Source organism: Eptatretus burgeri, chromosome 8 (assembly GCF_056783735.1).
Source record: "Eptatretus burgeri isolate ZD-2024b chromosome 8, Ebu_testis_v1, whole genome shotgun sequence".
NCBI classification, from domain to species: Eukaryota; Metazoa; Chordata; class Myxini; order Myxiniformes; family Myxinidae; genus Eptatretus; species Eptatretus burgeri.
The window spans coordinates 54,479,918-54,506,261 of NC_140968.1; the positions used below are offsets into that span (position 1 = coordinate 54,479,918).

The 26,344-nt window shown below is 50.5% G+C and overlaps 1 protein-coding gene across 6 annotated transcripts in view; it reads right to left on the reverse strand.

Annotated features, from left to right (window-relative positions):
• The window catches only part of LOC147021771 (UNC93-like protein MFSD11), a 156,289-nt gene that overhangs the window by 11,862 nt on the left and 118,083 nt on the right, over positions 1 to 26,344 (reverse strand). For 5 of the 6 annotated variants that reach the window (XM_085892126.1, XM_085892125.1, XM_085892124.1 and 2 more), the window contains one exon: positions 7,498 to 8,450. In XM_085892126.1, coding sequence (XP_085748252.1) covers positions 8,307 to 8,450 — 144 coding nt within the window. In that variant the 3' untranslated portion in view covers positions 7,498 to 8,306. Of the gene's footprint in view, positions 1 to 7,497; positions 8,451 to 26,344 lie in introns of those variants that run through there. The other variant, XR_015060920.1, reaches the window with a different exon arrangement.

Here is a 26,344-nt window from a genome sequence, read left to right on the forward strand (position 1 = left end):
GAAATGTGGTGGGGACAAATCGCGGAGAGAGCAGGGGGGGGGGGGCGAGGCTGGAGAGAAGACAGAAAGACCACCGACCAACCTGCGGTGAATGAGTGAGAAGCCGAAAGACTCAGCCTCATTGTGGGAAATGCCAATGATCCGAAATGCCTTGGTTTCTACAGCATGAAGCCAAGAAAGGTGGGAGGCAGAAGCACCAGCACAGAGGGGAGAGCAGTACTCCATCAGGCTGCGGACAAAAGCTTTGTAAGTGGTCAGGAGCTCAGGTGGGCCGAGGAAAGACATTGCACGACGGAGGAATCCCGGTCGGCAACTGGCTTTGGAGGCGAGGTTTGAAATGTGGCTTTCCCAGGAAAGGTCATGGCAGATAGTGAAACCCAGAAGTTTGAAAGAAAGGACTTCTTCCAGAGGATTGTTGAGAAAGTGGATGGGGGGGTTTCTAAACGGTCCTTTCGAAGAGACATAGTGAGAGTGTGAGATTTGTCCGGATTGAAAGACATGTTCCACTTTATGGACCAGTTTGTGATTTTATCCAGATTTGCATTGAGCGAACAAGCTGCTGCTTGCCGGTCTGAGGGATGACCGATGGTACGGCAGAGGGTGGAGTCATCAGCAAACAAATATAGAGGATTTTCCAGAGAGTCGGAGAGATCATTGATGAAAACCAGAAAAAAGAACAGGGCCCAGAACGTTACCTTGAGGAACTCCAGCCTGGACAGGAAGAGGGGATGAAAGAACTCCATTTAGGGCCACACGGTGACTGCGACAGGAGAGGAAGTCTGGGAGCCATGAGTGGAGATGGCCTTGGATACCATAGGAAGAGAGTTTGGTGAGCAGGGCAGGGTGCCAGACTGTGTCAAAAGCACGTGATATGTCCAGGGATACGGCTCGGATTTCCTGTCTGGCATTCAGGACTTCCATCCATTGTTGGGAGAGCAGAAGCAGCATATCCAGGGTAGAGTGACCTGGTCTGAAACCAAATTGATGATCAGAAATCAAGCCATTGGAGAAGAGGAAGGATTTGATGTTGGAAGTGATGATGGATTCCATAACCTTGCTGATGATTGGGAGAAGGCCGATTGGTCTGCACTTGCAGGGATCTGTTTTTGCACCTTTTTTGTGCAGGGCAGTGATGTTTTCTGATTTCCAAGCAGATGGCAGATGACCTTGAGCTTAGAGTGTGAATAGAACAGAGAGAGGGTGAGAAAGAGCAGAAGAGCAGGTTTTGAGGACACGTGGGCTGATGCCGTCTGGACCGGTTGCAGAATCTGAGTCGAGGTTTGACAGCAACCTCTCCACCTTGTCAGGAGAAAAGGACACAGAGTCCAGGGACAGTTGGGTGTGACTGGGTAAGGTGGGGAGAGAAAGTGATGGGTTTTGGACACAAGATTTAGCTGCAAACACCGAGTTTAGGCATTCAGCCTTTTCACGTGCGGTATCAGCAGTGCGGCCATTTGAGGTAAGGGAGGGGATGGAGGGGGAACATACACCAGAAACAGATTTGATTAGACGCCACCAGGATTTTGAGGAGGGAGAGAGGTTTGAGAGCTCAGACTTGAGATGAGAAAGATGTTGTTTTCTGGCTCTCCTGAGGGTAGATACACACTTGTTCCGAGCTTTGTGGAAGGAACTGAGATTGCCCTGAGTTTGGTTTGCTTTCCGTGAGGCAAAGGCAAGTTGTTTCAGGACAACTGCCTCACCACAAGCTTCAGTGAACCAAGGGCGGGAGGAAGGGTAGGACAACTGAACACGAGAGGGGATAAATCTGTGCATGAGGGAGAGCAAGTTTCTTTGAAAGAATTCCCAGGATGAGTTGATGTTGGAGAAAGTAGTGATAGGAGACCAGTCTATAAGTTTGAGGGCTGCTGGGAGACCCTGCCAGTTGGCTTGAGTGAAATGCCAGACTCGACGGCGGTGAGGTGGTTCTCTGATAACAGCCAGAGAGATGTCCACTTTGACAAGGACGTGGTCAGAAGAACCGATTGGAGCGAAGGAAGAGTAGCAGATATTGTCAGGGAAATTTGTCAAAATCAGATCCAGAAGAGATGGAGTACCATTGGTTGAGATCCGGGTCGGGAAGTTGACCGATTGAGTCAGTCCCAATGAGTCGCAGAAAGCTTTTGCTGAGGTGCCATGACAGGTGAGAGAGGTACCCACACCTAGCCAACGGGCATGATGACAATTGAAGTCGCCACATATGAGGAAGAGAGAGTTTGGATGAGAAGATAGAAGTTGGTCCATGTTTGCGGATAGTGAGGTGTCGATGGAGTCATCACTGTTAGGTGGACGGTACAGTGCACATATAAACATGAGGTTGGAGTGGAGGGGAAGCCGTAGTCAGAGGTATTCCTGGGGGTGTGGGGGAGTGAGGGCAGTGCATGGAGAGTGAGGAATAGAATCTTTGAACAAAACAACACCTCCACCAGGACGAGGCTCAGGTCTATCATACCGGAGGAGGGAGTAACTAGAGAGAGATACTTGGGAGTGAGACACGTCTTGGGGGAGGAAAGTTTCTGTTAGGCAGATTATGTCTGGTTTGTCAGTGGCAACCTGTATGGAATGATCTGAAAGGTTTGAGCGAAGGCTCCGGATATTTGAGGTCCACACTTTTAATGAACAGGGAGGGGAGGAGGCTTTGGGTGCAGGGGGTGGGGGTGGGGGGGAGGGGGAGGATAGGACAAGGGACAAGGGGGTAGGTTAGGAGGGTTGTTGAAAGAGTGTGGGGGATTGCAGAATAGCTAGGGGAGGGGTCAGATGAGGAGGAGAAAAGGCTCTGTGGTACTGGGGGAGATGGGGGACAAGATAGGGGGAAGAAGGCAGTTGAGGATTTGAGGAGGTGGAGTGAAGAGAAGGAGGTGAGAGGGCAGTGGAAGGAGGCAGCTTTGTGGATGATAGGGGGGGGCAACTTTTAGAAGGATAAGCGAGGGGGATGAATGAAGGGAGAAAGGTGAGGGGGAGTTTTTGAGAGAGGTGAGAAGGAGGCTTGGAGGGAGAAGAGTGTGATGGTTGCTTTGAGAGTGAGAGGTGAGAGGGATGAGTTGGCACTGAAGTTGGAAAAAAAAGAATGGTTGATGGAAAGTGAACATTCATAACAAACTGGGGTTTTTGAAAGTTTTTGGTCAGAGATGTGATTTAACACGTTTCTTGATGGATGCAATAAAGGCGAATTCAGAGTATGGAGAGAAGAAACGCTGTAACAGTTGGATTTTTTCGGCAAGGTATGAAGGAAAGGTCGAATTGAGAGCAGTCTGTTTAAATAGTAGAAGAGTAGTGCATTATGATACAGTAAAGAGTACCACATGTGTAAGAGAGGAAGATGAAGCATGATAAGAGATCGTTTTTTTTATTATTATTATTATTATTATTATTATTATTATTATTAATGTTTGAGAGAGTTTTCAACAGATTAGGTCATGGAAGTGTTGTAGAACAAATCGAGGAAGAAGAAGAGGAGAAGAAGAAGAATCGAGTCATGAGTGAGGAAGGAGAAAGATCGCATTTTTTTTTGTTGTTTGTTTTTGATTCAAGATAAGAAATAGAGTGATTAATTGGGAGGAATGGGGGACGTTAAGAAAGTGAGGAAGATAGTAATTGAAGGTAATGGGGAGAAAAAACAAAACACAATCGTACCGTTAGGCCAAAAGGGTAGGCCTGAAGCATCCGGTATGACAAAATCGACAAAATCTCACAAAATAGCACGATTTTTGAAACAAAACCGAACTCGGAACACACAGTAACATGTAAGTGAGAGAATAAACAGTTAAAATGGGACAGATAACGACCGGAAACTTAACTTTGAGATCGTCAGCAGAGAGCCCCGAAGGAGATCTGTTGACGTTCCAAACCCGGAAGCGGAAGTCTAAACATGTCTCAACATGTTGAACATGTCCTCAACCATTTCTTGGACATGTTTTTTACCGATGTTGTTCAAACTTGGCACACAGATAAGGAATGATAGCTAACATATGCATGTCATTTCTTTTTGAGATCAGATCAAAGTTGGCTGACTGGTGGCCATTTTGTTACTTAAATGTGTCCCCAACCATTTCTCAGACACGCATGGTCTGATTTCGTTCAAACTTGGCACAAGCGCAGTACAGGATGGCATACACATGCATCTCACTTTATTTTGTGATCTGATCAAAGATGGCCAACTGGTAGATTGTCGGTCATTTTAGTTGAACATAAATATGGGCTTGTCTAACTCCGTGCAGCAAAATTACTGAAATAACGGGGGCTATGACATTTAATGTCTTTTTTGCTTGTCTTTTATACATCTCATTTGCTTGGATGCACATTTGTGAAACATAATCCATATTCAGACTCGTAGAAGCTCACTCTTACTTGATATCAATTCAGCAATTATGAAGATGTGACTTACTTTGCAGAGAAAATAAATTCCCTTATACTTCTCCAGGGCTAAATTATAAATAGGAATGTTGGTGGTTCATTTTGACTCTTTCCACCGAATGTGTTGAGGACTCTGTATGTAAAGAGTTCCACGTATTAAGTACTGAATTGCATTATCTTACAAAGGGGTTTGGATCATTTTTAAGCAGTCCCTCTATTATCCTGATTGTGGAATTACATATTGTTTCCAGACTATCCGTTCCTTATTCTTGTGATTGTGAAATCATCTCCCATTGTCCATTATTTCATCTTCCTCATCTCAATCTTTCAAATTCAATGCCCATCGGCATCTCATTCACATTCGTGATCTCTTCTTCACATACTGCTTGTTTCCCATTCTGTTTCCTCTGCACTATTTTTACTCGTTTTGTTATTCCTCTTTACAACCCCCCCCCCCCCCACAACCCCAATACCCTTAGGTAGTTGATAAATCCATTGCCCTTTGTCATTCAGCACCTCTCCGAGTCTAGAACCTGATAGACACTTTAGCCTTTCATTATTTTTCTGTGTAAAAACTGTTAATGTTTTGCTCTAAACATTGAAGACCGAGTATAAATGTTTTTTTTAAATATGAAGACACCTTTGAAACAGTTTTTCTTGCTTCCATGGGAAGTCCACCAGGAGGTTCCATAATGCTAATCTGATTAATTTAACAGTACTACCTCAAACATTATGCCTGGTGTTGGCTTCATGGTTAGAGTGGTGGGCTTGGGATCCTAGGGTCCTGAGTTCAAATCCTGCTCAGCTGTTAAATCAATACCAGGTGGGGTTAACTCGGCCTGTCATCCTTCTAAGGTCGACAAAATGAGTGCCAGCATGCTGGTATACTGTGTCGGAGTGGCGACCCTTCCAGAATTGTGCCCAATAGCCAAGGAGACTGCTTCAGCAGCACCAACTCTCTGACTAGAGTATGGTCCCAATCTCCTCCTCAAACATTACTTTCTACTTTTCCATAGTGGAAAATAAACATAATTAAACCACACTTACAAATGTATAAATATTTTGTTGGTAGTTCATCAATTATGCCTGGTATTGGCTTCATGGTTAGGGTGGTGGGGTTTGGGTCTTAGGGTCCTGAGTTCAAATCCCGCTCAGACATTGAATTAATACCAGGTGGGGTTAACTCAGCCTGTCATCCTTCCGAGGTTGGCAAAATAAATGCCAGCATGCTGGTATACTGTGTTGGAGTGACGACCTGTCCAGGATTGTACCCAATAGCCAAGGAGACTGCTTAGCACCAACGCTCTGCATAGAGTATGGTCCCAATCTCCTCTCAGAAATTACTCAATTTTTTTTATTTATCCGAATGATACAAATTCATTTGACTGCAGAAATGCCACCTGATGTCTCTGCAGGAGGACATACTAAAAATTATGTAGCTAGTTCCATAACTCTGTGAAGGTCGTCGAAACACCGTAATGACGTTTTTTATAGGCAAATCCACCCAGTGGTACACACCTGCAATATGGCCCAGATTTTGGAGCAGCCATTGGAATCAAAATTATACCAATGAGGTGGACCACAAACCGCTCATCATGGGTTACACTTTTTTTTTTCTTTGTTTTTTATTTTGCATAGTCTTATCTCTCCACAAAAATTTACGTCTGAAAAAAATTGGACAAAGGAAGATCATTCATTTGGCACACTATGTATATTGTTGTAGATTTCCGCCCGTTCGGCGTGCACACGACCTTTTCAGCCCAATCCAGGCCGCGCGTCCATCGAACGCGACAATCTAGTCGTAGCTTCCAGACAAACGCCAAAACCCAGCAACGGGTGTTTTTAATACACCACAAACTTGTCAATGCTCTGCCCGCGCTACAGGGTTTATCGGCAAATTATCGATTTACCTAATTATTCGCGCACAGACTACCGAGAGTTTGTACCTCGACGGGACCTGCACGAAAACGAGCCGCTTAAGCAGCTCGTTCCGTATGCAAAGCCGAGCGGTTATAAATCTCCAAATCCCGTCGGACCAAATGATCCCTTTTATCGGCCTGAATAGCCAGTTAATATCCCGAGTGCACCATGGCAGTCAATGGAGAAAGTGACGCAACGAGCGGGTTGACATTCAAACAATGGGGGATTTATTTTCACACGTAATGCAATGAAAGGGGGTCGGGGACAAGACACATGCAAAAGCCTACAGCCGATTTCTATTCGGAATGCAAGTATATACAGGCATGCACTTAACAACAATTCTACTTAAAGACAAGGCACCACAGACTTGCATACAAAAACTCAAGAAAGAAAAGACATGGGCTCGTAAGCCTTTAATATTCCTCAAAGCCGGGATGACCGAAAAGCTCTGGGAGGCCGGGCAGGTTACCTCGCCGCCCTGGTGGCGACTCGATGGTCTTCGTGATCGCGACCCTTGGTGTCTCCGTTCGGTCCGGTGCGTCGCGAACGCGCCAGTCGCTTGGGCGGCTTGACGAGCAGCTTGTACGGTTGTTTGGTCGGTCTCGGTGGTCCGGCTTCGTCGCGGCCCCTTTGTTGGCGAGCCTGGCCGGCGACGCTTCGGAGGAGCAAACAGGTCCCTTGCTCTTTCAGAGTTGATGCTCCTCTAGACTCCGTTCACTCCTCGGCGTCACCCGACCGTATCAGGGCTGTCTGCCCAGACCCCCACGCTCCGATGCTGCCGCTAGCTCCGACGACTCCAGGCTCCACCGGTGAACGAGCCGTCGAACCACCTCCGCTCGTCAGCTTCACCACCAACCAACTCACCAACTCTGCGACACGACACCGACCGACTCTCTCTCTCTCTCTACTCGGCGTCCCAACGTGGCTTTTTATAGCCCCGAGGGGAGAAGCTGCTGTAGGCTTCGCCACCCGAAAGCGGCGCCTTCCCCCTTTCACCTTTGAACCTTCACCCAGGCTGGATCCGCCCCTCTCACTTCCAATTGGACAGTTCGTTTCTCGGCAGAGGCCGTTTTGATCCGATTTTGCCGTGAAAGCGGCTGATCACACGCGGACGTGGTTGAAATCACCCTGCCTGTCGTGGCACGAGTTCGCACCGACGGCACTTTGCTGCTGTCAAGGATGTTATGGTGTTTGTCGAAGAGTCGATGTGTTGTGGAGATGACGTGGTTGTTGAGTTGTTGTTTATTTGAAATAAAACATAGAACAGGATAACGGCTAACTCAAAGATTCACAGCCTGGCACACGAACAATACCCGTTATACATTGGTGGGGGAATCTAACCTGGAACACACACTTATCAAAATAACTGATCTTCGGGGAACCTGAATGGTTTTCTGTGAATTTCCACCACCGTAACAGTATTATATCTGCATCAGCATTATCTATTTGCTTAACCTGAAGTCTCAACTTTATTTGAGTAGTATGTGTTTAAATGGTCAAGTTAAAATCTAGATCCTCTAACAAAATTCTGTACTCATGTGGCCAGTGCACCAGCTCAAACAACAACTCTTACAAAGTAAACAATGGGATATCTTGCATCCACATGGCATAAAACTTCAGTTACAAACTCTGTATAAACTTTATCCATCACTGTCTTAAGTAAGGTTCTTTAGGGAGAGTATTCCTATAAGAGACCCATGCAGAAAAAACTGGACTAAGCAGAAGTGTCTTTGCAGAAGATTATAAACATGCACATATGTAGTCAACATAAACCTACAAAACAAGGTTTTCAAATATCTGTCATCATGGTAAAGGTCATGGATTGCATCCTTGTGGAGAAAGAACAAGAATACCTTCACCAGACCCTTTTCAGCATTGTAGAGTCAATACTGGATTGAACTTGGCACAGACAAAACTAGCTCCTTAAAATTGACTCCAACTTTGTTGAAGCATTTACCTTGTCAAGTGAAATGGGCTTCCAACAATAATAGCGTTTACATACAAGAGTGTCACTAAACTTGTGAACATTACAGCTGTTAGTGGCTTCTCAAATGTGTAGCCAACGTCTCGGCAATAATGAATGCCATCGCACCAAGGATAGCGACGACACCAAGAATCAGGAGCTGCCATTGCAGAAACAGGTAGTTGCTGTAGAAAAAGGCAATGGATGCCATTATCGACTGCAATAAGAAAGCAGGGTGGAAGACACCACGGAGCAAGTAAGTTTTGGGTTGTTTTTTTTTTGTAATAATGTCAAAATACAGTTGTACAATATACATATAATGTAAATTCAAAACATTTCGTGTCAATATCAAGAAAAATTAAAACAAAGCCCCTCCGACCCGATAAATGCAAAACGCATTGAACATATCAGCATGACGTACTCGAGTCTGTTTTAAAAATCGAGGATTTAAAAGTCAGAAGTAAAGGACAGTGGAGCCGCTGACCATCGTTTTGCCCTTATGACCTCATCAGGACGACATACCACATAATTGTTTACTTGTGACTATGCAAACCTGGTCAGTTTAATATAGTATTAAACCTCCTAGCATGATGGAGGTGGACATGGACATATCGCAAGGCACAGGTCGCATCACATAACAGCCAGAGCTGTGCGTTATGTGAGCGACAATGGCTATCTGCCACACAAGCACATTGTCTCTGCCTCACTGCCCATTAAATGTGATGTGATCTGTGCCTCACTGCTCCTTGCGAGGAGGTTTAACTGTATTGATCATTAAATACGATTGAGTGAGGCAAATGTGATTGAGACTCCACAGCAAACGTACACAGTCCAACAAGACTGTCCCATGAGCATACACATGCCCCTCAGCCTGATGGCTGAAGTACATGGTCAATCACACATGCACACGTCCTAACCCTGAAAGGTCAGAATGCATGGATATGGGCAAAATACTCGATGCACAGAATGCATATATATATATATATATATATATATATATATATATATATATATATATATATATATATATATATATATATATTGTTGTGGTTACCAAATTCGCAAACCACCATTCAGGTCCCTTAGGTGAGATATCTCGGTAAGTACATGTGTAGTTAGGCCCAAACCCGTTGTCTAGTGGGAATAAATGTTATTCATGCGTGCTGCGACTCTTCAGGATAGCCGTTTTTCTTTTACTATCTTTATTTTGGACCAACCGCCATTGTTACCACCACCAGTCACAACATCAACCACCAACCACAACGCCGCTTCACCACAACCGCCACGACCTTCACGTCACACCTCGCAACCGTCGCATCGCCACCGTTCTTGCGCCGCTTGTGGGTACCGGTGTTGGACTCGTGCAGGGCGCGCGCCGAACAGCGTGTACAAAACCACGGATTTTCCACTTCAAAAACGGATCAAAAACGACACACGCCCACTTTTGTTCCGTCCAATCGGTGAGCGAGGGGCGATTTGGCCCCGCCCCCAGGGCGTTGGAGGGCGATCGATATATGCAAATTTATGGATCAAAAAGCATTCACGCCCACTTTTTCTCGGGCCAATGGGGAGCGAGGTGAAAGGTCGAAGGGAGGGGGTCAAAGATGAGAGAGCGAAGCCACGAGGCTTATATAAGCGACCGTGTTCGTCAGTCAAGGTACAGAGAGTTAAGACTTCGCGGGCGGTGGAGTTGGCAAGAAGGAGCTGGTCGTCGTGTGCGTTGGAGTCGGAGCGGAGGGGACGGAGCTGTGGAGAGGCGGCGAGGACAGACGAGGGGGTGCTCGCGTCGTGCAGGGAGCTGCACCCCAGGGAGGCCGACAGCGCGACCTGGCCGAGGTGGAGACGCTCGTCGCGGGACTCGAGGCAGAGTAGGAATCCTCTATACCCCGAGCATCAGCAACCCCCTCCTGTTTCCCCCCGCGCTGAGATAGTGCGACCAAGGGGGCCCCTTTCCCACCCCCTACCAGACACTGTCCGCGAGGCCCGCGGAGTTGAGGCACCATCGCCGCTCCGCGTCTCATCACCAGACGGGTAGGCCCGACCCGGTCTCGGCCTCAGGCCCGCCTCATCCTTGAGGGTATTCTTTTCCTTGGTTTTGGGTATGTGTTGTCGGCGCCGTCTGTGAAGTAAAATTGTATAAGTGTTGCCGTGTGCTCGCGTAATCGGTAGTAGATCTGCATTGTCGCATTTGCTTTTTGTGTAAATTGCATTGTGTTTTTCTTTTCTGTGTGCTTTTGGTGGAATTGTATATGTGCGCTTTCCGTTCGTCGCGAATAAATGTGCTTTGTGTTGAACTGTTTCCCGCTTCGCTTCGTCATTTCTTTCATTGAATCCTCATCTTGCTTCACGTAAAGGGTTGGTAGTGGGCTGAATATGCCCGATAATTAATCGAACCGTCGAGGTCGATGAATAACACCGCTCGGTTATCCCGATAGTACGGAACGGGTCGCTTAAGTGGCCCGTGTCCGAAGTCGACCTGCGGCGAGGTGCGATCGCCCGGTCTACCCTCCGCGTGGGTACTGAGGTAGGTCGAATTTGGCGAGCAACCCTATCCCACGCGGGGGCTGATTGGCTCGATCGCGGTGAGACCGAAAGGTCCACCCGTGACTGGTTCCCGGCGTTAGTCCGAGAGGGTCACGACTGGATTGTCCGTCCAGTGGGCGACGTGCCGCGATTCGAGTTACGTGGCCGTCAGCACGCCGGCGGGCGCGAATACCGTAACACTGGTGTCAGGTCGTGCGATACAAATCCATCGCCCTCCTCGCGGCACTGGTATCGGAGAACAGGAAAACGGGCTCTCCTGTCTCCGGCTAAATTCACGGGAATCGGTCCAGGGGTGAGAGAAGTGACCCCCGATTCCCTCCAAATTACGAGCGAGCCAAATTAACCCTTTAAGAGAAGCAAGATGGCGTCTCAAGGCGAGCGGGAGCCGGGGGTATTAGAAATGTATATGTGTAGTAATGTAGAATCCATGGTCCAGGATGAAATCCCCGTGCAGGAAATGTTAATAGTACAGGAAAACGAACTCGCCCAACTGAACCCAGAGCCCGAAATGGGTGCGGCAGCGGCCGCGGTGTATGACACCTCCCCCCCCCTCCCCACCAAAACCCTTCCCCAACTCTTGCCGAAACGGCTCAGCTGAGTGCATCCGACATGGCCCAGCTATGCGCCATGCTGGCGGCAATGACAGCAAGGATGGATGCAAATACAAACGAAATGAAAGGCATGAACGAAAAGATGGATGCAAATACAAACGAAATGAAAGGCATGAACGAAAAGATGGATACAAATACAAATGAAGTGAAAACGACGATGGATGCGAATACACAGCAAATTAAGGAAGAAATGAAAAAGCTCCGGGGGGAGACGCAGAACATGGGCCGATGCCTGCAGGCGGGCATGAAGGCCGTGACCAGGGAGCTGGGAATGGCGACTCCACGTGTGGGACCAAACGAGCTGGAAGGGGGCGCAGCGGCTGACAGGCCCGCGGTGGAGGCGGGTAAGGAAAAAGTAATTCGGGAGACAAGAGACGAGGTGAAAGTAATTGCGAGGGAGAGAAAAGAACAATTAATACGGAGAGCAAGGATGAGGAACGCGGAGATCGTGAAAGAGCAAGGAGTGAAAAACAGGGAAGGACGGGAGCGACTTAAAGAGAAAGCAAGGTTGACCTACATAAAGATAAGGGAAAGACGCCAGAAAGAAGCGGAGACTAATAGACAGGAGGGGACAACAGAAACTTATAAATGTATAGAGACACGGGAGACAAAAAAAATAGAGAGACTGCATGATAATGACAAGGTAAGTGACGCGCACACACACACGGAGGTAGTGGAGGATAGTGAGGTTGAGCTCGCGGAGCGTGTAGGGACCCAGTGCGAGCACCTGGATGGCCTCCTCCAGGAACAAGGGGAGGGAGTATGCCCCCTTGAGGCGGATCACGACCAGGTGAGTTCGGTCGTGCTTCACGAGGTTGAGGGGACGGGTGCTGCGAACGGGTGCACGGAGATCTTGGGGGGTATAGAGGCCCCGGAGACCCTTGTGGGGACACGAATCCCCAGTGTGGTTGTCCCTGTGTGTGTGGGGCAAGGTGTGAGTGCGTCCCCGTGTGTGGAAGCGACTCCGTGTGTGAGTGGTGTGGTGGCGATGGTGCCCGAGTACGTGCTTCCCAGCACGCCGTGTGTGGATGAGGCACCGTGTGTGAGTGAGGGACGGTGTGTGGATCAGGCACCGCGGGTGAGTGCCCCCGCGTGTGTGGATGAGGCACGGAGTGTGAGTGAGGCACCGCGGGTGAGTGCCCTCGCGTGTGTGGGTGAGGCACCGTGGGTGAGTGCCCCCGCGCGAGTGAATGGAGCACCACGTGTGAGTGGTATGGTTTGTGCAAGGGAGACCGTGTGTGTGAGAGAGCGGTATGTAAGGGAGATGTCGGTTGGCATGCGGGAGCACGCAGCCGCGTCTCCCGGTGTGAATGTAATGGAGTGGAGTGTGAGCGTCGTAACACGCAGGTGTGCGTGGGTCGAATGGAGGCGACGACGGAGACATGAGAGGAAAGAAAGCCGAGTAGCGGCTGTAGTTGTTTCGGGGACCGTGCCGGGTTCACCCAGCAGTGAGCACGAGGTCCGTGCTGTGCAACGCACGAGACCACCACGTGCTCGCTTGCGAGAGTGAAGTCCCGGTCCGGAAACGCACGCGGTGGATTTGCCGATCCCGCGGACGGACAAAGTTGTGGTGAATTGAGGTGAATTGAGGGACATGACGCGGGATCACATGTTGTGCGTCTCGCGTATAAGGGGAGGTCTCTGCGGCACGAGTGGTTGTCCCCGGGGCGTTGCCATTTACATCGGCTGTTCACTTGATGCTCGTTAACTGAAGGTGCTCATTGACTGGTGAGAATGGAGATTATATCGAACTCCGTGCTTACGCGGATTTATTCTGCAATGATTAATCACACATGTATACGTTACTGCTTATGTACTCCTAGGTGAACCTGTATTCCCCGGTGTGCCCGTAGAAGCGGCTCCAATCAAATGGAATAAAGCCTAAACTCTGAAGGTTCATCTCTCGCTCTCATTTCAATTTATTCCATTTGATTTTCTCGGCTCTCTCAACCAACGATGGACAAGATCTACAAACCAGAGAGGTTCGACGCAGACCCAAACGCGACTGACGCAGAAATGAAATGGTCGCATTGGTTCTGTTCCTTCTCACACTATCTGACCATCATCGAGGAGGGAGCCGACAAATTTGCCGCTCTCGTGAATCATGTCTCGCCCGGCGTATACAGGCTCTTCTCGGAGTGCGACACTTACGAAGCAGCGATTGACGTGCTGCAGGCGCTCTACGTGAAGCCCAAGAACGAGGTATACATACGACATCTTCTCAACACACGCAAGCAAGCAGCCGGGGAGACAATCGATCAGTTCCTGCAAGCTCTGAATCAGCTGGGAAAAGACGGCAGCTTCCGGGCCGTAAGCGCCGAGGAACACCGAAAGGAAGCCACACGGGAGGCATTCATCCAAGGACTCAGATCAGCCCACATACGGCAACGCTTACTAGAGAAAGCGCAACCCACTCTTGACAAGGTAGTTGATCAGGCACGAGCGATGGATACGGCTCAGCAGCAATCTGAGTCATTTGGGACACCGATGCTGCTAATGAACGCTGCTACGGTGGGAACTCAAGGAACCCCACTGGCACAGACACAGCCAGACATAGGGGATGGAGAAACACCCGAGGAGCCGGATACCCAGGCCACGTCAAACTCCTCAGCAACTGCTCCGGTTGGTAAATGCTTCTTTTGTGGGTACAAAAGGCATCCTCGTCAAAAATGTCCCGCCAGAGATGCCACATGCATGAATTGCGACAAGAAAGGGCATTATGCCAGGGTATGTAAATCTACTCTAAGGAGAAATAAACCCACTTCTGCGGCTCTCTACTCGCAGAATAAATTAACTGCAGCCTCCCGGGGAATCTATCCAAGGCTATCATCAACGTACGAATTAACGGGCATATGGCTGAGGCACTGATTGATACCGGTAGCTCTGAAAGTTTCGTCAACAGCTCGCTAGTGAAGGGCAGGAAATGGGTAATCCACCCGACTGACAATACGGTATGCATGGCCGCCACCTCACTACAATCCCGCGTACGAGGGTACTGCAATATTGAATTGGACGTAAAAGGGTACACGCATCGGGATGTAAGGGTACTGGTGCTTCGTGATTTGTGCGCAGACGTAATTCTGGGTCATAATGTCCTCAAGCAGCACACGAGCGTCGAAATACCCTTTGGAGGAAGCAAGCCTCGTCTAATTTTAAATGCGTTGACCACCGCAGAGGTGACGTCCCCCCAGCTGTTCGCTAACTTGTCGCCGGTCTGCAAACCGATAGCGATCAAATCGCGGCGATATACCACTGCTAACATGAATTTCATCACTTCGGAAACCAAGCGATTACTGGAAGAGGGAATTATAGAACCGAGCGATTCGCCATGGCGCGCACAGGTGTTAGTAACCAGCAGTCAGAACCATAAGAAACGAATGGTTGTCGATTATTCCCAAACGGTCAATCGCTTCACCCAACTTGACGCCTACCCCCTGCCGCGCATAGACGAGATGGTCGAACGCGTGGCCAATTATAAGGTATTCAGTACCATCGACTTGCGAAGCGCCTATCATCAAATTCCCATCCGAGAGGAAGACAAACCTTACACTGCATTCCAGGCAGGGAGGCGCCTCTACCAATTCAGGAGAATACCTTTCGGTGTCATGAATGGGGTAGCTTGCTTCCAACGGGTTATGGACGACATCATCTCAGATGAAAACCTCAAAGACACTTTTGTTTACGTGGATAATGTCACAGTGTGCGGTAGAGATCAGAGGGAACATGATAGGAATCTGGACAGATTCTTGAGCATTGCTAGAAAATATAATCTGACTCTCAACTACGAGAAATGCATATTCTCGGCAAGGTCAATTGACCTTTTCGGCTACACAATAGCCGACGGCACAATTAAGCCTGATCCTGAGCGATTGCGCCCGCTCCGTGAGCTTCCACCACCTCAGGACTTGCAGACAATGCGCCGGGTGATCGGGATGTTCGCTTACTATGCGAGATGGATTTCGCAATACTCCGAGAAAATACATCCCCTAGTGCATTGCAAAAACTTTCCACCAGATGCCGCTGTTGTAAGAGCTTTCCACAACCTCAAGGATGATATCAGTAAGTCCGTGGTTTTATCGATCGACAGCTCGGTGCCCTTCGTGGTGGAAACCGACGCTTCAAATCACGCCATAGCTGCTACACTTAATCAGTCTGGGCGGCCGGTCGCGTTCTTCTCGAGAACTCTCTCTAGAAGCGAACAGAGACACTCAGCGATAGAGAAGGAAGCGTACGCCATCGTTGAAGCGCTGCGGAAATGGAGACATTATTTACTGGGAAACCACTTCACGCTCGTTACGGACCAACGATCCGTGGCATTCATGTTTGATGGGAAAAATAACGGGAAAATTAAGAATGAAAAAATTATGAGATGGCGGATAGACCTAGCTTGCTACAGTTACGACATTGTTTACCGGCCCGGGAAAGAAAACCCTGCTGCAGATACCTTCTCTCGGGTCTACAGTTCGGCAACAATCAGTCAGGCTTTGCAAGACCTCCATGTGTCTCTGTGCCACCCGGGGGTAACCAGGATGGCACATTTCGTACGCAGACAAAATCTTCCCTAGTCTGTTGAAGATATTAAACAAATGAATGCTTCATGCCCTGTTTGTGCTGAACTAAAACCCAGATTCTTTGGCGCGGCATCTGGCAGACTGATCAAGGCCACTTCCCCCTTCGAGAGACTAAACATCGACTTCAAAGGGCCCCTGCCGACCGAAACAGACAACAGATACATATTCACCGTTGTTGATGAATATTCAAGGTTCCCTTTCGCGTTTCCGTGCTCGGATATGACCTCGGGCACTGTCGTGAAATGTCTCTCTGACCTCTTCGCTATGTTTGGGAGACCTTCGTACATACATTCAGACAGAGGGCCGTGTTTCATGTCGGCCGGGCTAAAACAATTCCTACTAGAGCTCGGCATAGCAACTAGTCGAACGACGGGTTACAACCCACAGGGAAACGGGCAGGTGGAAAGGTATAATGGAGTTATTTGGAAAGCCGTAACTCTGGCGCTGAAATCGAGAGGACTGGGCCCCGAGCGGTGGGAGGTTACTCTTCTCGACGCTCTGAATTCCATACGCTCTTTGCTCTGCACGTCCACCAATGCCACTCCTCACGAACGAATGTTTACTCACCAACGACGTTATGTTGACGGTCAAACGGTGCCCAACTGGCTGACCCATCCCGGAACAGTGTTCATGAAACGCCCGGTACGACAAAGCAAGTATGAACCCATGGTGGAGGGGGTCGAACTCATTGACACTAATCCAGAGTATGCTCATGTCAGGCTCCCGGATGGCAGGGAGACCACTGTGTCGGTTCGCCATCTGGCTCCCTCAGGTACTCCTCCCGCAGGTACACCACCTTCTGGCACTCCTCCTTCTGACATTTCCCCCCCAGGAACTCCGCCGGGCGACGGGGCTGCCGCGTTCCACCCGAGAGCGATCAAGGAGTCATCCCGGCACAAGTCGAGGCTCACCAAGAGGATCGGGAATCTCCCTCAAGTGAAACTGCCGTTTACTCCCGGAGAGGTCGACGAATAAGGCCCCCTCGACGACTCAATCTGTAAAGGGGATTATCGGCATTCTCGCTGCTCATGCTCCTATATGCCCATTATATCATATATCGATGCTCATTTCCATGCTCCTACAACTCAAAATAATCACTGCTTGGCATGTATGCTTCTGTAGATCTATTAGTCCGCGTTGCTTGAAATGTATACTCCTATAGTGCTAAAGCAATCATGGTGTGTAAGATGGGCCCCTAGTTACATTTTAAAGGTGGGGAGAATGTGGTGAATTGAGGTGAATTGAGGGACATGACGCGGGATCACATGTTGTGCGTCTCGCGTATAAGGGGAGGTCTCTGCGGCACGAGTGGTTGTCCCCGGGGCGTTGCCATTTACATCGGCTGTTCACTTGATGCTCGTTAACTGAAGGTGTTCATTGACTGGTGAGAATGGAGATTATATCGAACTCCGTGCTTACGCGGATTTATTCTGCAATGATTAATCGCACATGTATACGTTACTGCTTATGTACTCCTAGCTGAACCTGTATTCCCCGGTGTGCCCGTAGAAGCGGCTCCAATCAAATGGAATAAAGCCTAAACTCTGAAGGTTCATCTCTCGCTCTCATTTCAAAAGTTTAGGCAGGTAAATGGATTTGGACCGGACGGGTTCTCCACGCGATCGTGTGTGTTAAGCTCCAACGGGCAAAGCACATGTGTTCGCGTGGGGAACCCCTCGAGACGTGGGGCTTGTGTTTTTTTTTATGCGCACGGTGACGCCATGGCTGCACGTGGGGTTGGAATCCGGCAGGAGGGGTATCTCTGCCGGATGGTACCGTCCAAGGAGGGACGAGGAACACGTGCAGCTGCATGACGTCACGGCCAGGTGCAAAGTGCGCGAGCTGTGGGTTGCCGCGCTGGTGCTGCGCATGTAAAAAAAAAAAAAAAAAGGAAAAGCAAGCCTCACTTTCGGGTGCACAGGATTCCTGGGCAAGGGGTGGAAGACCCCCTTGGCCTGGGCACAGGATGGAAACTAGTTAGGGGGAAGGGTTAGCTTAGTTAGACCGACTTCATGGGGCAGGGGTAAGTCCTCATGGAGTCCGTGGAATGGATTAGTTAGAGGGATTGTAGCGAGATTTAGGTTGGGAAATTGATTAATGGGAAATAAAAGTTATTTTGGAGACAGAGACAGACTTTGGATGTGTAGAGGGGACGTAGTTTAGCTACGTAGTGTTAAAAGGAATGTGCTATAGTGTAAGGGACGACGTGGGAGCACGAGTTAGTTCGGGGATGTAGTTAGGAGGATGGCAGAGTCCAGTGGTGTGTGTGTTGAAGAGTTGTTGGTGAGTGAATTGGAAGCATGTGCTTGGTGAGTGAGTGAGGCCAGCGGGTCTGGGTGTGTGGAGTGAATGGGGAATGCATGGTGCGATGAGTGATTGGGGGGAGGAGTGACTCCCGCCCAAGGGACCCCCGGGGTCAGTGTAGAGTGAGTTAGGGGGTTAGTCAAATTTACAAAATGGAGGTCGTTTTGTTGTTGGTGGGAAAGTAGGCTCGAGACCCATTTGGAGGGGTGCAGGAGCCCTGTTGACGGGTTGGGAGCGTGGCTGCGAAAGGCGAGTATCGCTGAGTGGGTACCCCGGGCACCAGGCTAGTCGGCCATGGTAGGCCAAGGGCCCATGGGGGGCCGGGAAAGAGTAGTGGGCACGGGTGCGCCTGCTTGGTGCGGGGGCCCGGGGCGCCATTAGCCGCGTGGGCAGTGTTGTGGGCATGGGTGACCCTCGGAAAGGGGCCCGGGAAGCCAGCCTGCCACGTGTGCGTTTCAGGGGAGGTGCCATGGGGGGCACTCCCCGGTGTTAGGGAGCTGGTAGGCTCGGTGGCAGTGTAGTGCCCGGGGGTGCCATAGCGGGAGATTCGGCAGAGGGTCGTGCCTGCCAAAGGGAGCCACGTGTCCCAGCCATGAGACCGTGTGAGGGCACGGAGAGAAAATTGGGGGGCGAGGCCCGAAATTGTGAGGACACCAACACAGGCGACGGGAATCTGGGTTGTTAGAACCAATAGTTTAAGCGAGAGGCGCTTGTTGAAAGCCCCGGGGTAGTTTAACTGTTAAATGGATAGGGTAGATTAGGAGATGTACCCCTCCACACCATCCATCCCCTCGCTCTCGTTGTGGGCCGCTGGACCCACTTTGGTTATAGATCGTCGAACTCTGGGGAGGCCATTCTGAGGCTTCGTTGGGCCTCGACACAGGACGTTAGCTCTCCCTTATTCCCCTCCGGGAAGGGAACGTAGGGGTTGGGAGTAGGCTAGGTGACAGGATAGGTTAGCCGAACAAGGACGATAAAGGGGGTTAGGGGACGATTTATAGTGGGGAAGTAAAAATAAAAACAACAAAAAAATAAGTTGGGGCTAAATTGGGGTTTGACAAATTAAGGGAGTGGGTATGTACAGTGACAGGCAAAGGCGATAGGTGGGAGGGAGACAGGTAGGTAGGTCCGAGCCCGCCCTCCAAGTGGCCAGCACCACCGCACTCCCTCCACCAACCTCCACTGAACGGCAAGAGCTGGCCAACTTCATCGGCTGGCCGTGTTTTGCTTCAAGGCAGAGGCCGGCCAACTTCATCTGCTGGCTGTGTTACTTCAAGGCCTGTGCCGGCCCACTTGATCGGCAGCTGTTGTGTTGCTGCAAGGCCTGTGCCGGCCGGATCATCTGCAGCTGTGGTACTTCAAGGCCTGTGCCGGCCAGTTCATCTGCCGGCTGTGTTTGCCTGCAGCGGCCTTCTTCTGCGGGCTGTGTTTGCCTGCACCTTTGCCATGCCATGCCCACTGCCCATGTTCACCAGCCCCGTTCAATTTTTGCTTTGCCCCCCCTGTTCATTTCCATGTGCGCCAGGATCCGCAAGGCAACAGTTTGCAAGCTGCAAGAACTGCCCTGTTGGCAGCTACAACATGGGCCTGCAGTGGCGGCCCGTGCACCGTGTTGTGTTCACCCATCCATTCGTTGTGCTCATTGCGTGTGCCACTTGAGCTGGCACGGAGACTGCGTTGTGCAGCCCATGCACCGTTGTGGTTCACTGCGTTCAGTTCAAAAGGGAAGGCCTTGGACTGCGTGTGAGCAGCCAGCCACGTTCCCTGTCACCTGCATTGTTTTGAGCCAGAGACTGCATGCGGGCAGCCTGGCTCCCTGTTAACTGCTTTTCTTTTGCAGAGTTCAGTGATCCTGGGCCATGGTTTAGTGTAAAATTTGTAAGTTAAGGTTAAGATGTACTGTAAATATGAGTGCGCCCCCGGCATGTCTGTCCTAGCGCCGGCAATTTTATTTAAGTCGTCCGTGTGAGTGAGTTTGTTTAGATAGTTACGCAGCCCTCAGGTTATTTATTTTGGGGACACGAATACCATGAATGTCGCACTCAGGGATCCATAGGTAAAATGTACTAGGGGAAAACTACACATGATGGCACACGAAAATTTGACGACTCGGGACGAGTCTGTAAAAAGGGGAGGGGGTAGTGTTGTGGTTACCAAATTCGCAAACCACCATTCAGGTCCCTTAGGTGAGATATCTCGGTAAGTACATGTGTAGTTAGGCCCAAACCCATTGTCTAGTGGGAATAAATGTTATTCATGCGTGCTGCGACTCTTCAGGATAGCCGTTTTTCTTTTACTATCTTTATTTTGGACCAACCGCCATTGTTACCACCAGTCACAACATCAACCACCAACCACAACGCCGCTTCACCACAACCGCCACGACCTTCACGTCACACCTCGCAACCGTCGCATCGCCACCATTCTTGCGCCGCTTGTGGGTACCGGTGTTGGACTCGTGCAGGGCGCGCGCCGAACAGCGTGTACAAAACCACGGATTTTCCACTTCAAAAACGGATCAAAAACGACACACGCCCACTTTTGTTCCGTCCAATCGGTGAGCGAGGGGCGATTTGGCCCCGCCCCCAGGGCGTTGGAGGGCGATCGATATATGCAAATTTATGGATCAAAAAGCATTCACGCCCACTTTTTCTCGGGCCAATGAGGAGCGAGGTGAAAGGTCGAAGGGAGGGGGTCAAAGATGAGAGAGCGAAGCCACGGGGCTTATATAAGCGACCGTGTTCGTCAGTCAAGGGACAGAGAGTTAAGACTTCGCGGGCGGTGGAGTTGGCAAGAAGGAGCTGGTCGTCGTGTGCGTTGGAGTCGGAGCGGAGGGGAAGGAGCTGTGGAGAGGCGGCGAGGGCAGACGAGGGGGTGCTCGCGTCGTGCAGGGAGCTGCACCCCAGGGAGGCCGACAGCGCGACCTGGCCGAGGTGGAGACGCTCGTCGCGGGACTCGAGGCAGAGTAGGAATCCTCTATACCCCGAGCATCAGCAACCCCCTCCTGTTTCCCCCCGCGCTGAGATAGTGCGACCAAGGGGGCCCCTTTCCCACCCCCTACCAGACACTGTCCGCGAGGCCCGCGGAGTTGAGGCACCATCGCCGCTCCGCGTCTCATCACCAGACGGGTAGGCCCGACCCGGTCTCGGCCTCAGGCCCGCCTCATCCTTGAGGGTATTCTTTTCTTTGGTTTTGGGTATGTGTTGTCGGCGCCGTCTGTGAAGTAAAATTGTATAAGTGTTGCCGTGTGCTCGCGTAATCGGTAGTAGATCTGCATTGTCGCATTTGCTTTTTGTGTAAATTGCATTGTGTTTTTCTTTTCTGTGTGCTTTTGGTGGAATTGTATATGTGCGCTTTCCGTTCGTCGCGAATAAATGTGCTTTGTGTTGAACTGTTTCCCGCTTCGCTTCGTCATTTCTTTCATTGAATCCTCATCTTGCTTCACGTAAAGGGTTGGTAGTGGGCTGAATACGCCCGATAATTAATCGAACCGTCGAGGTCGACGAATAACACCGCTCGGTTATCCCGATAGTACGGAACGGGTCGCTTAAGTGGCCCGTGTCCGAAGTCGACCTGCGGCGAGGTGCGATCGCCCGGTCTACCCTCCGCGTGGGTACTTAGGTAGGTCGAATTTGGCGAGCAACCCTATCCCACGCGGGGGCTGATTGGCTCGATCGCGGTGAGACCGAAAGGTCCACCCGTGACTGGTTCCCGGCGTTAGTCCGAGAGGGTCACGACTGGATTGTCCGTCCGGTGGGCGACGTGCCGCGATTCGAGTTACGTGGCCGTCAGCACGCCGGCGGGCGCGAATACCGTAACAATATATATACATATATATATTGTGACGTCCACGGGACTTGAACAGTCCCGCCAACGTAGAATGAGCCGAAACGATGGAGGCGGTTTATTTATTTATAACCCAAATATGGCGGTTTTAATCGCTCTACCGCAAACGGGACGAGGAAGGTGGCACGAGTCGCTTTTCACTGAGTTGATAACGTTTATTTCTCTAACCAGAAATAACAAGACTCGGCAAGAAGAGGGATCCGGGGCGATTCGACGGGATGGTGGTGTGGGTTTGGGCATGGGGAAAACACAAACAATTCCAATGGATATACCAATCTCAAACCCTCTAAGGCGCCAGGTACACACACACACACACACACACACACACACACACACACACACACACACACACACACACACATACACACACACAACGTAGCTGGTCCTGGTGGTCAGGCTGGCCCGTGGTGTAGACGCAACAGTCCCTGGATTGGCGTCGGGCGAGCTGGCGTTGCGCTCGTCAGGGGCAGGAGACACCGTGGTGCTGTCGACCTCCTGGTGTCGGCCCAAGTCCGCTCACTGCCGCCAGGGAGCCAGTTCTGGCGCCAAGTTGCGAGCAGGAGAGGGAGGCAGGTCCGCCCGCCGTTCGACCCCGTGCTCCGAGCCAGCAGAACCCCAGAGTCAACCAAGGTGAGGCACGAGGCACAGCAAGGCCACGAGACACGATCAATTCAGGATCGAATCAGCGCAACAAACAGCACGCTCCCAGCACAACAGCCTCCACCAAAACGGTTTTTCTTTACCGATCTTCTTCCTCCCACCTGTTTTCCCCGGACAGAACGTTTTTATCCTCGAGTCCTCGTCATTTCCAATCGAGCCGTTTTATTGGCCCTCCGCCGTCGCCTTCCGCCAATCGTGATCACGGGGCGGAGCCATCCGCAGCACTGTCCTGTGACGTCATGGCAAGCCTCCAGGGAATACTAAAAGGGGTTTACGCAGACACACTTACCCTAACCCGTGTCCCTATCTAATTACGTAACAATTATCATTTCCCCCTTGAAGAAATGGACATTTACGAGACAACTTATCACCACTGAATTGCTACTTATTACATCGAGATCCTGGTACAACTCGAACAGCATGGCATACCTAATAAAACATCCTAATTACCCTTTGAATGCATACCCCCCCCCCCCAGACGTAACACTGCCCCCTCCTCTGGTACCGCAGCTCCTGCAAAGTATATCACAGGCGCTACCGTACCAGCCTTAACACTTACTGACTCACACCTATTTAACCTCACGAAATAAAGTAGGAGGGGCAATGGGCAGCGAGCCGCAGCTAACTTACTTATCCTGCTTAATGTACTACTATACCCCCTTATGGCCTTATCCTCGCCTAAACAATCATTCATTTTTTTAATTTTTTTTATGTTATCACATGAGAGCACTGAGCGAAGTTGCACTCCATCCTCTGGATCATCGCTCTTGCCCAACACTCTTTCAGTGATCTGGGGAGGGGAAACAAAAGGTTCCACAAAAACACAACACTTATACTTTACATTCCTACCCTAAGCCTTAACGACACTATTCACGGGATATTTACACTTGACCGCATCCCCCAGTGGATGCTAATAGACCCAGCGTTACCTGGGGAGCCAATTTCAAATTTGCTTGACCCCAAAATTATGCGGACATCATGCCCTTGCTGCACATGTCAAGTTGTGTGGGATCGAGTGGGACTCGCACATCTTCACAACACTCACACCATGGTCATCATCACATTTCAGGTCATGGTCCCCATTTTAATGATGCAGGCTGAATCCCGTCATGGCCGTGGGGTGGGTTACCACAAGATGATGGGGGCATCTCAGGTGCAACCATGCCCACAGGTAAGCTTTAGTCCAACCCGGACGTTTCTCCGCCCCACTCCCTTTGATTCCCACCCCCCTGGTAGCCATCAGCTCTAACCCGGTACAACACACTGGAAGGGGTCTCACTGGCTCCTCTGGCCTTCCTGGGTCGCCAAGGTCCTACCCGCCTTGGTCGCCCAACCAGACCCTCTCCCAGTTGCCTCCAGACACTGTCACCGTTAGCCACCAGGGGTGAATCTCCTTGAAGGGGGTCGCAATTCCCGCTCACCGTGAGCTTCAGCAATCCCTGTGGAAGCACATCATCCCCACCCACAAAACCCACATGACTCCCCCACCCCATCGGCCTTACATGTGACACCTGCATTTCTAACACTTCACCGACCATGACCTTCCCTGTTACCACACCATGTCCAATAAAAAATCAATGTGTGCACCATACATTTCACTTCTTTACTTGAAACAACTCACCCAGCACTTCTCCTCACCCGATCCACGCACCAGCCATTGGACAGCCACTCGTGCCCGCTTTGTTTCCAATTACCCACTATCCCGATTGTCACTCTAAAACCCAGCAGAACTCACAAACCCTCACCTTCAGCACATGGGGCAGGAGGCTGCCTGGCCCAAGCTCCCGCACAGAAGCGGCCAATCTTCCCCTCACACGCTCTATCCAATCCGGAATATCCCGACCCATGTAAAAGCTCAATCGGTCACAATGGACGATCTGTGGGAGTGCGTGGCGGCCCATCTGGATTTTAAAAACTACATCGGTTACCTGTCGGAGTATCACACCGGGGCCCTTCCAGGGGGGGGTGAGTTTCGGGCACACACCCTTCCTCCTCTGTGGCCAGAAGAGCCAAATGAGGTCTCCAGGGAGGAATCGGGGGGCGTGTGTCCGAGAGTCATACCTCAATTTAGCACGCAAGGAAGCCAAACCTATTCGCTCCCTCGCAAAGTCATGAGCTTTCTCTATGCTCTTACGCATTTTGGAAGCATAACCCTCCGCCGAGGTCCATGTTGGGGTTTCAGGTGTCACGCCCAGCCACAAATCAACAGGGACCCGCATCTCCCGACCAAACATCAGCAAGGCAGGGGTGCAGTGTGTGGCCTCATGCTGCGCAGTCCTGTATGCCATCAGGACAAAGGGGAGATGTTCGTCCCAGTCCTGCTGATTCTGGGAGGTAAAGAGAGCTAACTGGGTAAGCAGAGTTTTATTAAACCTCTCCACCATCCCATCCGACTGTGGCCTTAGAGGAGTGGTCCGAGTCTTGTGAATTTGGAGGAGCTCGCACACTGAACATAGGAGTTCGGACTCGAAGTTCCGGCCCTGGTCTGTGTGCAGCTCCCTCGGAGTTCCAAAACGGGTGAAGAACCCCTCCGCTAGTGCTTGGGTAACCAGCCGTGCTTCCTGGTTGGGCAATGCATAGGCCTCCGGCCATCTGGTAAAGTAGTCCATTGCCACCAGAATATACTTGTTGCCTCGGTGGGTGGTGGGTAGGGGCCCGACCACATCAACGGCTACCCTCTCAAGTGGTGCTCCTACATTATAAATTTGGAGGGGGGCCTTACGTGCGCATGGTGGTGTATTCTTCCCCCGGCAGAGGTCGCACCAACGTACCCATTTTTGGATGTCGCTGCCCGAGTTCACCCAATAGAATCGCTGCCTCAATTTCGCTAGTGTTTTGGTTACACCTAAGTCTCCCATCGTTCGTGTTCCATGTACAAGCCCCATCACCTGTTCTCTCAATTTCGAAGGTACCACCAACAACCAGGAAGCATTTCCACTCGTTGGTAATTCCCACTCCCGGTACAAAATGCCATCCTTCAGCTGGAGCATCTGCCATTGTGCCCAATACGCCTTCACCTGCGCCCCAAGCGAAGCAATTTCTTCCCACGCAGGCCGTTTTCCACCCTCTAGCCAATTACAGAGGTGGCCCAAAACAGGGTCCTCCTTCTGTTCCTTTTTCCAATCGACACTACCAAATTCAGGAGGTGGTTGTGGCAGAGTCCGACGGGTTACTCGGGCGGCACATAGGCATGCATCAATTTGTTCCTGCCCAATCAAATCCCTATTCTCTTGACGTTCACAAAATTTGCATTGGTGCTGCCAACAAGGTCGCCGAGAGAGAGCATCTGCGTTGGCATGTGTTTTGCCGGGCTGATGTTGCACAACAAAATTGTACTGCTGCAGTTTCTCAAGCCACCTTGCAATTTGGCCCTCCGGCTCCTTGAACCGAAGAAGCCATTGCAAGGAGGCATGATCAACCCGGATCACAAATTCCCTCCCGTACAGGTAAGGATGAAAGTGTCCAACTGCAGACAGCAAGGCCAATAATTCTTTGCGAGTGATGCAATAATTTCGCTCGGGCTTTGACAGAGCCCTACTATAATAGGCAATCACTCGTTCGACACCTTGTTGGAC